This window comes from Ambystoma mexicanum, chromosome 1p, assembly GCF_040938575.1.
Source record: "Ambystoma mexicanum isolate Mex_15411 chromosome 1p, UKY_AmexF1_1, whole genome shotgun sequence".
In the NCBI taxonomy this organism is placed as follows: domain Eukaryota; kingdom Metazoa; phylum Chordata; class Amphibia; order Caudata; family Ambystomatidae; genus Ambystoma; species Ambystoma mexicanum.
This window is the reverse complement of record NC_090921.1, coordinates 944,233,536-944,246,342: the sequence shown is the minus strand read 5'-3', so window position 1 is coordinate 944,246,342 and position 12,807 is coordinate 944,233,536. Positions and strand designations below refer to the sequence as shown.

At 45.2% G+C, this 12,807-nt stretch overlaps 1 protein-coding gene across 1 annotated transcript in view; it reads right to left on the bottom strand.

Annotated features, from left to right (window-relative positions):
- Positions 1–135: 135 nt before the first annotated feature.
- The window catches only part of LOC138582146 (uro-adherence factor A-like), a 70,971-nt gene continuing 58,299 nt past the window's right edge, over positions 136–12,807 (bottom strand). The window contains exon 2 of the mRNA XM_069653176.1: positions 136–3,462. Within this exon, the coding sequence (XP_069509277.1) occupies positions 733–3,459 (2,727 nt within the window). The 5' untranslated portion in view covers positions 3,460–3,462 and the 3' untranslated portion in view covers positions 136–732. The remainder of the gene's footprint in view (positions 3,463–12,807) is intronic.

Here is a 12,807-nt window from a genome sequence, read left to right as displayed (position 1 = left end):
TTACAGCAACTGAAAAACATATGCCTGTACACGCATCTTGTTAGCACCTCTTACACCAATCTCTTAAGTACTACTACGTTATTCCATTTCCTAGCTATTAACTGCCCATTAAGAAATACCAAGGCACGTGCGAAACAAAGTTGGATCAGTCTTTATTTCTGGGATCATTTCATACTGGTAACCAGCTTTTCTAAAGGTTGGATTAGCTTGAACGCTTCTAGTAATGTATGCTACTTGTCCCCTGTTTGATTTTATTGCATCCTCCATATTCTGTTGATACACATCTAATGATACTATGACGATCAGTAAACAGCCTCGAAAACTTTGGTTCTTCATTTAGTAATCTTCAAAACTCAATAATGTGTTGATAAAAAAAGTCAGACAAATCCAGCTTTTTTCGGAATAAAGAAGGTATGCATTATTCATTTTTATTGGCTTTTTTTTCTTTTCATGTTTGCTTGTGCAAAGTTATTAGCTTCTCATCCTGGTTGAGTTGTTTTTTTAGATTCCTTAAGGTGGTTCTTCAATTTATTTAATTTTCGTAGGCATGTATTCCATTTCCCCTCAACTCATTTCAGCTGCAGTTTATGAAAAGCCAGCGTGATTGCCTGCATTTCCGTTCTCGTTCAGTTCATCATTGCGTTGCAGATACTCAAACCTTTATCAAATTGATGCCTCTTTTCATTGCCTAATTCTCTCAACCAGCTATTGATTTGCTTGTTCATGCCAGATTCAAGAATCATTGGTAAGTATGACTTCATTGTTTACTCCATTCGATTTTGCTAGCTCTTCTTCACAGATAACATTTTCAGAAGAAAGTTGAATGTCTGAATGATTTGGACTTTCTGCTTTATTTACAGATATAGATTCCAAATGGATTTCCGTTTCTTGAACAGTGACGGGGGGAATGTCGGGTACAGGTGGGTCAGTGCAAGTTTTCACTGATGATGGTTGCTCTTCTTCAGGCTTCAGTGCATCTTCTTGCTTCACCAAGGCATTGCAAGCATCAGCCTCAATTACAGCGGCTACCTGGGCTGAGCCTTTGTGCATCTCTGGGTTGGGTGTAGATGCCTCAACTGGAGTTGCATGTGTCTCCAGTTCTGGTGTCTGCTTCACAGTAATCTCACATTTTCCTTGCTCAGATATTATTTCACAAATGTCTAATTCTGATGAGCAGTCCATCTCGGCTGGGGCTTCATACGTTTCAGGTTTAGCAGTAGATGATGTATTTTCTGGGATCACAAAGGATTCTTGTTTAGATGGGGAGGCCACCTCTTTGTTGGTAAGACAGTCCTCCATTTCAGCCTGGCATGAGACCTGTGATTGAGCCACACTATCCTGTAATTTGTTTATGCATACAGCCTCTTCTACTACACCCTCCTTTAATTGAGCTGCAGATGTTACTTCTGTTTTAGCAATACTGTCTTCATTAGCTACGGATAGTATCCCTGTTTGCACCACATCATGCTCGTCTGGTGCAATAGTACATTTCACCTCGGTTTGAGGCATAATGTCCTCTGGTTCAGCAATGGGTGCCACTTCTGTTTGAGCCAGACCCGCCTCTGGCTCAGCAGTGGATGCCACCGTTGTTTGAGCCATGCACTCCTCTAGGCCAGGCAGCGTGGTACCCTCAATTGAAGACACTCCATTCACTTGTTCAACTGGGAATTCCACCTCTGTAAGAGGCATATCTTTCTCTGATTCGTTCAAGAATGCAACCTTGAGGTTTACCACAGCATGTTCCTTTTTATCCAGGGACAACACCTCTTCTGAGACCACACAGGCTTTAAGTTCAGAGGAGGAGGCCTCCTCTGCTGGAACAGCACATGCTTCCATTGAGGATGTTACCTCTTTTGGGGCCATGCAGGACTCTGCTTGAGATGAAGAGATCTCTTCTTCTGGATCTTCATGGCATACCACCTCTGCAGGGGAACCTGTCTCCACATGTGCCTCTGGCTCAGTTGTTGATTCCATCACCATTGGTGCCACAGAGATCTCTGTCTCTGCGTTCGAGTCCTCGGCTTGCTCATTTATGGAAGCCACTTCGGTTTGAGCCAATAAACCATCCGTTTCAAGGGTGGTCAATTTTGTTGCTTGACAAAGACTAGATTTAGCCTCACCTTTGGTTTCCAGATTTGCTTGAGCCAGGCATGCATCTAAACTAGTTGGGGCTTCCAGTTTTTGGGCCAAGCAAATGTTTGGCTTGGTTTCGGGCAAGCATAATGTTTCAACTAATGGAGCCGCCTCATGCGCTTTGGTTGAACAGTCATCCTTCTCAGTTGCCACGCTATCTTCTACCATAGTATCACACGCGTTCCCTTTCACACTACATTTGTTGTCTATGTTCGTGCATTCAGTGGACACTATTTTGCTGTCCTCCAGTTTAATTTCTTGGGCTGGCTCAAGTAACTCACGGTTGATGCTCGCATCCTTGTGTAACGTAGGTGACACCACTAAATTATCAGAATGAGGTGATACTGTAGCCACAAGTTCATGATTATCAATTTTGTTGCCATCATCCAAACCCTGATTATTGGAGTATGCATTATCACAGCTGACCGGGTCTGCATCATCATTGCTACTGGACTGCCCAATGTCCTTGGTGTCGCCTTCAGACTTATTCATGGCCTGTGGCAACAGGTCAGGACAAGTGTCTTTGTCCCGAATTTCTGAACCTTGGAGATTAGAATCGGTGTCGTTCTGCAAGAGAGTTTCTGTGTTTGAGCAAGGAGAATCTTGTTCATTTGTTGCAGATTGTGCATTCTTAGTATCTTCTGTGGCAGAAGAACACACAGGTTCATCTGAAATAATTTGTTCATCGCCCATCACACATTTGGTAGGCTTTTCAACGCCACCATTGGAACTGTGGATTTCTACAGAGGCAACGTTCGATGTAATTTCTGATGTGGTTTCTGAGCATGTCTCACTTACGTTTTTTTCTGCAGGTGAATGTGCTGTTGGATCTTTTGCATGTTCAATTTCAGACTTCTCTTTAGTTTGCATAATTGGAAACGATTGCAACTGCTTGGTGTTGCTTTTGGCAGTGACCGGTTCAATTTTTTCAGAGATCTGTTCTGCTGTTACACTAGAGACAACAGTGGGCTCTGAATGCATTTCCTGGCCATTTGCTGCAACCAATTCAATTGCTGCACTCTTCATATCAGGACTCATAAGGGGGATTTCACTTTCTTTTGTATGTTCTTGAGTAGATTTGTCTGCTGACTTTTCCTGGATTCCAGTTTCCTGATCGTTTAATTCACTTTTAGACTTCTCTTCAGATTGCAATGTGCTGCTGTCTACCTGGCCCCCACTCACTGTGTCTGCGAACTTCTGTCCTTGTTCAGCTTCTGTTTCATTTTCTTGTTGTTCAATTGTTGGAGATTCTGAAGATTCTTCACCTTTGTCATCTGAAGTATCACCATAGCACCCCTTTTTCTTCTTACTTAGTCGTGCTCCCATTTTCTGTAAATGAAAGAATTGAAAACAACTTTGTTAATGGTTTAGCATTCACCCATTTCATTTTCATTTAAAACAAGCTGGAGGCTAATGACAGTCTTCGAAGGTAAAGATATTAAAATCAAGTACTGTCCTAGATATCAGAGATTTTAAGAAGACAGAGCGTTGCTGGTCTTTCCACGCTTTATACAGTTTTAGATTCTGAATGTTTTCCTTAGGCTAAACCAGGCAATATTAGCCGACATCAAGACGCAGGAGTTTTCTCATGCTCATCTTCTATCAGAAGTGACCATGCTTTACAACCCTACAAGAAACCAAGAGATTAACATATGCAGAAAAACGTTGTGTGTGTGTAAAATCAATAAAGTTTGCCACAGAGGAAGAATTCTGAAACACGTCTCTCCCAAACGATGGCACATCCTAGTGCAGAATTGGAGATACCTGGAAGTCTGCCTAAAGTGTAAAAAGACCCTGAAATTCACTTGCTCACCTAAGCCTTTTTGCATGGCTGAACCAAGAAGCTCCCTATATCTGAGTCCCCATGTATAAGGACAATTCTAAATGAATAGTACTGCATATGCACCTAGAATGTGGTATTATTGTCTAGCTGTAAAAGATACCGGTTTGTTTCTATCCTTCTATCCCATGGCTGTTTTGTTCTCCGTCTTCTCCTACTAACTTCTTTTTAGTTGTGGCTAATAGTTTAGTTTTGGCTAATAGGCCAAACCTATTGCACTGGGCATTGTATGGTAATTTACCCACCCACTTACTTCCTATTGTCATGCTAATCCCTAACAGCCATTCCCACCCACTGCCTGCCCCTGTTCGCCCAAAGCACACACTCCTGGTATCTCTGTGAGCTAGTGTGCAGCGATGTGCCCAAAAATATATGCCAACAGCTCCACTGTAAAATATTTCATGATGCTGCGCCCACATCATGTGCTTGGATTCCCTAACTTGAGTACAATTCGTCCTGGCTCTATTTTCAGGTCATCGTCTTTAAAGCAACCCCGCGCCCCCCTGCCCAAGGCAATTTCTCTTGGATCTATCTGGTCAGTGGTGTAGTGCATTCACCAATCTACTCCTTTGAGGGGTTGGATCTTGTGCAAGCCCATACCAGGCTTGGATCTCTCAAAAGGTTTCTCACCCTGTCTCTATAGTAAATTACTACATTGAACACAAAACACATTGAAGCATTAATTGTCCAGATCGGAACTTAGCGATCAACATTTTTCAGGCTGGGTCTATAGTCTCTCTGCATGTTTGTTTTCCTTTACAAGCATTATTTCTGCTTTGAGGGAAAAAGAGAAGCTGAAAGGGCACTTGTGTGAAGAATAACAAACATGAACAGAGAGGCAGGGAGGATGAGAGTCAACTAGGCATGCACCAAGTTACTTGTTCGCTCCAATAAAAAAACTCCTTGCCAAATATAAATGTACGTTTTGAGGCTTGAGATTCTGTACAAAATGTAAAAAAGGTGCCCTTATCAACTTTTTCCTTCTTACAAGCGATTCTATTTATTTCATGTATTTATTGTACTTTGTATGAGCGCCACATGCAATGCTGTTCGATTCAAGGCGTTTCAACATGAGGGAGGAACAAAAAAGATAAAACTATAGCTACACAACATTTCCAAAGAATCAAACAGTTAGAAATATACATCACAGACACCAAAAGATAGTAAACTAAAACGCAGATGGGTAATGGGGGTTTAAGGAAAATACAGGGCGAATGCCTAGGGGCAGGAGTTTGAGTCGTCAATGTTAACTTTACTGGGTTCTACGGTGGGTGAAAGGCTTGTTTTGAGAGAATATCTAGGGTGAGAGGTGTTATTATAAATATATATATTCGAGAAGCAACAGAGTGCTTTTCAGAGATAACAACAGAACCGATATTCAGCGGGGGGGGTAGGATGCAAAGGGGCCACAGAGGAGGGGGACAGCTTTACCGGGTGGCAGGAAGGAGAGAGGCGGGTGGCATCTAGCAAGTCAGGTGACGCGAGCAGCGACGTGATGGCTTAGGTGTTGAGGAGGAGAGCCACCTTGAAGAGATGGGTCTTGAGTTATTTTCTGAATTCTAGGATGGAGTCTGATTCTGACGGGCAGGAGGTTCCATAGTCTTTGCTGCGGTGGATTTTAAGTCTGCACGTGTCCTGGCTTTGGTGGTGCGCTGTCCACTGGATATGCAGAGTTTCTCTGCAAAGTAGCTGGGTGACTCGAGGGCAGCTGCCTTATAGATAATGCAGCAAGACTTGAAGGTGATTCATGCATGCAGTGGGAGCCAGTGTAGGTCGATGAGGGCCGGGGAGATTTGATGGTATCTGTGTAGACCCTTTTTGAGGTGTGCGGCCACGTGTAGGGCACTTCTCAGGGGCTCACGGAAGGATGACAGGAGGCCTTTGAAGAGTGCATTGCCTGCATCCAGGTGGCATAGGACCAGTGCTTGAACTGTGGAACTAAAGCTGTCCGGAGAGAGGACGGGCTTGACTTTCTGCAGGAGGGAGAGCGGATACCAAGCTGTCTGAGTTTTCTTAGCTATGTGTGTCTTGAAGGAGAGGTGTTTGTCGATGTGGAACCCGAGGTACCTGGTGCAGGAGGCAAGCTTGGGTGTGAAGCCCTCAGAGTTCATGTTTGGTAGCCAGGGCAGTATCTTTGGGTGTTCGGTGTTGTTGGTGAGCAGTAGGAATTCAGTCTTGGAGGGGTTGAGCTTCAAGAATGCACTGGACATCCCAGAATGGTTAAGCGAGAGGCAGGTTTTGAGCCTATGGATGTCCTTGATGCAGTCGATCTTGAGGTATAGCTGTGTGTTGTCGGATGTGGAGGTTTTCTGTAGCTAGGAGGGCTCGCAGCAGCTCCACGTATAGATCACTAGGGATAGGATGGGACCCTGCGGGACCCCACAGCTGACTGGTAGCATTGGCAATCTAGAGGAGTCGATCTGAACAAACTGCTGGCAGTTGGGGAGGTAGTACTTGAATCAGCATAGGACAAGGTAGCCAATTCCCATGCGCCGATGTAGGATGTTCATAAGCGCCTGGCGGTCTACTGTGTCGGACGCAGCTGCGAGGTCCAGTAGAACCAGGAGGCAGGGGTGGCCGTCGTCAGGGATGTTTACGGTGTTGGCGACCACCTGTATGGTTGCTGTCTCCATGCTGCATCTGGGTCTGAACCCGGTTTGGTAGGTTTCAAGGAGATTCTTGGTGTCGATGTGTTGCTGCAGGTGTGCGGCTAGCGCTTTCTCGATGATCTTACCTAGGAAGGGAAGATGGGTGATGGGGCGATAGTTACCTAGGTTGTTGGGATCCAGAGTGTGTTTCTTTAGTAGAGGGAGGATTTGTCCTGTCTCTAGGGTTGATGGGAAGGTGCCTTGAGTTAGGGAGCTGTTGATGATCTCCAGATAGGGAAGGAAAGCTTCTGCAGGGAGGGTCTTGAGAATGGATGCTGGGAGGATGTCATCTGTATACGATGTGGCTTTGAGGGTGGCCCGGGTTTCTACCAGGTCCTCTGTCGAGAGGGTCTTGAATGCTGTCCAGGGTGTGGAGATTTCACGAGGAGGGACATGAGGTGGGACTGTGGATGCAGAGCTGGTGTCTATGTGCTGGCGAATCCTGCTGATTTTGTTGATGAAGAAGGTGTTGATGGCAATGGATTTTTCGATAGAGTGTGGTATGGCATTGTCGGGTAGCAGGTTGACCACTTTGAAGAGGGTGCTGCTTTTGTTGTCTGCTTCTGCTATGGTGTTCTGATAGTAGGAGGCCTTGGCTGTGTTGATTAGTTGTCGGCAGGTTGCTCAGAGTTCCTTGAGGAGTGCCAGGTTTTCTCTTGTTTCCTGATGACTTTCTTGCTGAGGTTGAGTTCTTGCATGTACCAGGGTGCTGACAGTTTCAGACTGCAGGTGCGTTGTTTGAGAGGTATGTGCCAGTCGATGGAGGCTGAGAGGCTGGCGTTCACTGCTTCCAGTCGAGAGTCGCCGACCGGTTGGGGGTGTTCGGCCTATGTAAGGTGGAGGTGTCCATAGTTTTCCGTGAGGACTTCCACCGAGAAGTTCTTGAAGGGCCCGAAGGTTTGTCTGATGGGTTTCTGCTGGGAGTGCTTGACTGGGGTGATGTGCAGGATGTTGAAAGGCATGTCTAGGTGGCCAGAACAGTTAAGGGAGAGGAGAGCTGTAGTGGAGGGAAGACAGTGCAGTGATGATTAGTTTGAGGATGTTACCTTTCACGTATGTTGTTCTTTGTGTGCTGTATGAGGCTGAGGGTGTGGAGAAGGTAGAGGAGAGCTTCCTTCATGGGTTTGGTGGGCTTGTTGCCTGGGAGGTTGAAGTCGCCTAGGAATCTGATGTTGGCATGCGTGAAGGACATAGTGGTGACCACATCAGTGAAGTCTTAGATGAAGGCGGTGTTGTGTTTGGGTGGTCTGTAGATGAGATGGAAGGTGACTGTGTCTGTAGGGGAAGAGTAGGACGTGGCAAGAGAGGAATTAGAGGCAGTCAGTGTTGTTGACTTTTAAGTCTGCTGTAGGGCCACAAGGTCTTGTGGATGACTGCAAGGCCTACGCCTGTCTTGGTTGCTGTAGCCATCGGGGACAAGGACGTCTAGGATGTGGGTGTCAGCCAGGTCTGAAGACGGTGTCATGTGTAGGGATGAGGTTGGCGAGGTCTCCTGCATGGGTGATAGCTGAGCAGACATTGGCCCTAGGTCCACGCGGTCCGAACAGGTCCAAACAGTAATTGCCCTTTTATTTGTGTGCCCTTCAGTAGTGTAGTGTAGCATAGTAGTGATGATGTATTAGTAGAGTGATTTAAGAGTGGACTATTGGTTAAGATCTAGAGTGTTAGGAGAGGGGAGCTTCTGAGAAAAACATTTGGAGAATGGAAGAGTGATCAGCTGTTGCACCATGGGGAGAGCTGGAGGATAGGTTTCTGCGATGTTGCAATTACTGAAGAAGTTATTGTTATGTTGATTTATACCGCGCACCGCTACCACCCAAGGGCAGTCTCCATGCGCTCACGTGGCTCTGCAAGAGAGTGAGGCTGGGAGTGTTAGTGGCGATAGGATGAAAGGATAGGTTCAGAACCCAGAGGAACTGGCGTCTGTGAGCGTAGTTTTGCATGTGGGAGTTGGTTCAGGAGGCTCTGTGTGTTATAACCGTATGGGTATGTCTTGGTGTTTCAGATATGTGCTAGTGTTTGTGTTGGTGTGTGTGTCATGTGATGTTGGGGTTGAATGTTGGTTGTGCGCACTAGTTAGTTGTATCCATAAGGGTCTAGAGTTGCAGACGTCTGTTGGAGTATGACTATCTATTGTGTTGGTGTGCAATTGTGTGGTTGATGGATTTATGGACTATGTGTCAGGGGGGGTTCCCTCTAGGTGTGCTTCCAGAATATCAGAGAGATAGTAGGGTGTGAACATTAGATTGATTCTTGGTGTGTTTATGTGTAGTGTGGCTAGCCCATATTCTAGTGTGGTGGCATTGGATATGTTGGAGTAGCAGGAAGAGGAGATGGGTTAGTAAGTAGGTCGATGTGGTGTGGTCTCTGGACTGACTCTCTGGTTGCCGCATAGTGGTATTTACCAGTGTTCTTAGCCCACGGTTCATCTGTCCATCTCGCCTTCTCTCATCGGTCAGGTCTGACATCCCTTGCGGTTACAGTGGCAGGTGGGTGGTTGAAGCTAGTGTGTACCTTGTTGTTTGTCCAGGTTGTTTATGGCTGTTAGGTGAGGACCATGCTGTTTGGTCGGATCTTGAAAGGGTGCGCAGCAGGAGTTCTAAATATGGGGGGGGGGTGCTATGTTGGGCGGCCCTAGTTATGGGTGGGCAGGTCACGGTGTCCCTAGTTGTGTCTTAATAAACATGAAGATTAAACCACCTCCATCAAACTGGAGACCCTGCTTCAGTTGGTGGCTAGTAATTCAGAGACCGACAGTTAGGAGATGGCCTTTTGAAGTTCTGCATCCAGGAATTGGGAAAGGAGCAATGTGAATGCACTTGTGCCAGTGTGAGCAGCAGAATTTCAAATCTGTTTACTATTTAAGAGGGACCTCTGCATTGCCAGAGATGGGAGCATGCGAAAGAGACTCCTTCAGATTTAAGGAAAGGACGTCAGTGTGTGTCAATACAGGACTCAATTTTTGTGCCGGAACATTAGAAAAGTGTCTCAGATTGCAGATTCTTCAGACATTAAGACCTGTGGGGCACTTTCACAACCTTCTAGGGTGGTGACGCAGTTACAGGGACAACAGTTTTCCCTCAAAATGGCAGCTAAGGAGCATGGAAAATGAAAACCATCATCAGTGTCGCGAGCGGCAGAGGATAATTCTGAGGTATCTTCACCAGATTCTATTCATGTGGTGACATTGGTGCCTCATTACATTTATATCCCTCCAAGAGTAAATGAGAGCAAATGTGCAAGGGGTCAATGGTCTCTAATGACTACTTGGTCGACTTCTTACCCAGTGCCATCGTCCTCCATCATGTTAGGTGCACCTCCCCCGGTCAGACAGCGAACTTGGTACCTGGCACCTGCCTCTACTGCCATTTGGACACCAACAGTCTCTACATCTTCAGCCTTGTCTGAGGATAAATTCTTCAGAAAATTCCAAAGAATCATTCACTCAGACCCTAGGTTTGGCTTATTTTAAAAATCTAATAAAGGACATTATTCCTCAACCGAGCCCTACTCCAGTACAGCCCTATGCTCCAGCATGTGTTGTTCAAATGGGCTTGTCCAGCGACACAGTTTCTATCCATCCTGTGTTGGACAAATCAATTTTTGCTAGCCCGGACACTCCTCAAGATGCCACCCCGCTAGCTGCCGAATCGGCTAAGACTCCCCCTCAACATACTCGGGTGGACACCATAGTCAATGATGACAATGAGAGTGAAAAGGAAATGTCTTGGTCTCTGAGAGCTTTCCATAACAGGGTGGTTGGGTTTCAAGACTTCCTGGGCTTTTCTCTCCATGCAAATTGGACAGGGAGCCCTGAGTTTTGTCAGTTCTCAATCACCAAATCCGACAAAACGGGAATTCCTTTACAGAAAAATTACTGGCTGAAGCCAAAAATCTTTGAAAGACCCCATATTTGGTGCCCTCTGTTAGTAAAATAGAGGCTAGATACGTTACTTTACTTTTAATTAATTTATAATGCGCAGCAATGAACCAGTAGGCATGATGGCGCAGACAATACACAACACGACAAACAAAAAGAAGTTAGCAGTCAGGGGAAGTCATAAGCTAAAACAGGAGAAAACAACTTTAATCAAACAGCCAAGTTTTAAGCTTTCTTTTGAAAGGCTCAAGTTTAGTTTCTAGCCTAAGGTCCAACGGCAAACAATTCCAGGCTGTCGGAGCTGCTATGGCAAAAGCTCCTTTTTTGGCTTTCCTGGAATTACATCTCGGAATCATAAGCATTTTGGTTTCCTGTGACCTAAGAGACAGTGGGGTACTCTTCGGCAAGATCAGTTCATTCAAGTAGCAGGACATAATACCCAAACTCTTAAAGGTAATGAGTAGAAGGCGATAATGGATTCTGGCCGCTACGTGGAGCCAGTGTAGAGCTGTTCTGGCTGGTGTGACATGGTCACGTCTGGTTAGACCTGGATCCACCATCACTGCTCTGTTTTGAATAACTTGCAGTCTATTTATTTCGGTTTTACTAATGCCAGTCAACAGACTGCAGCAGTAGTCCATTTTGGCTCCCACTATGGCTCTAGCCAGGGTTTCTGCATTTGCCTGGGAGATCATGGATCGAAGGTGTACAAAAAGAGAGCTTTTTTCAAAAACAATGTTGAGGAAAACTTAGCAGAATACAACTTTTGGCACACAGAATTCTGATTCACTTTCTAGAGATAAGCGGCTGGACACCTATGGCAAAACAGTGTATGCTAATGCAGCCCTTCATTTAAAGTAAACTCGGATGCGCTCCCGTCAGCCGCTAACCACAAGTTTTGGTTGAAAATTGCCAATTTCAAGCAATAGCTTCTTCAAGAAAGAATAGCAGCATTCAAGTCTGATTTAGCGGAAGCAAAATTGATTGCTGAAGACGTGAGAGAATCTGCGGCTCACCACATTGATACCACTAGAGCTGTCAATATTGGAGTAGATCTGAGACGAACAGCGTGGGTCAGAGCTACACACTTTCACTTGGTCTTCGCAGTCTGCTTTTTGCAAACACTACTGATGGTCACTTCAACAAGAGCCGAAGCCAGGTTTGGCCAGGCAGTACTACAGAACCTGTTTTCCTAGTTTATTGCTAACCCCACAAGGGGATTAGGGCTATGTAATGATCCATAAGTATGGAGGAAAGGGGATGGTACTCTTAGTCTATAGTCCCACCATACGACCTGCCCCCCATTAATTAGGCTGTTAGTCAGGTGTCCCGTCTACCGGATCCAAGGACTGACAGGTGTTGTCGGTAGGAGGAGTCCGTGGGGAAAGCCACGCCCATGAACTGCAACCTACCGTGCAACCTACATTTCTTAAAGGGAACATTTTTACTTTTGTGCTTTGCAAAAGTGGTACGGCCTGTCCCCATAGGACGACCCCCATAAGTATGGAGGAAACGGGACTATGGACTAAGAGAAAACACTGTTACACAGTGCACACCTTTTCTATTCAGATTTCAAGAAAGAATTTTAAATAGAGTAGTGATAGTAATTATAAAGATTTAAGGTCTGGGGGAGAATAAAATCAGTCCTGGCACATGGACTGAGCATGAACAGTAAATAGAAAAAGTTCATATAGATGGGCACACTTTTACAAGCCAATAAATAGCCAAACTCTTAGGAGTCATTTCCAAAAATATTTCCGATACGTTGGATTATGCATTTAAGGATTAGTATTCCATCATACGATTCGGAAAGGCACCAGACTAGGACTTTATGAGATTGTTGAATATTTAAACAATTGCCATGAGCATTTTAAATTCACAAGAAGTAGGAGACCCGAGTTTACATTTCTTGGACGTCTTGGTAACCTACAGAGAAGGAGAACTACTCGCCAATATTTACAGGAAGCCTAAGGATGGGAACAACACATTACATTTCAAGAGCTTCCATCCCAAACATTTGAAATAAGCCTTCCATACAGTCAGTTCTTGAGATAGAAAAGAATAATCTCCAGTACCGATAACTTACAAAGAGAATATGACATGTCCAAGAGGTTCAAAAATCGTGGTTATCCAACTGACCTATTTGAGAAGGCTGTCGCTGACCTTTTGAGACCAGGTCTCAAAGAGGAAAACGCCAAAATGATTCACACTCTACGGTTTTCGGCACAAAGCCACCCGATTAGTAGGTTCATTAAAAGAAATTGGAACCTCATAAAACTTGATCCCACCTTAAATCGCCTATTTCC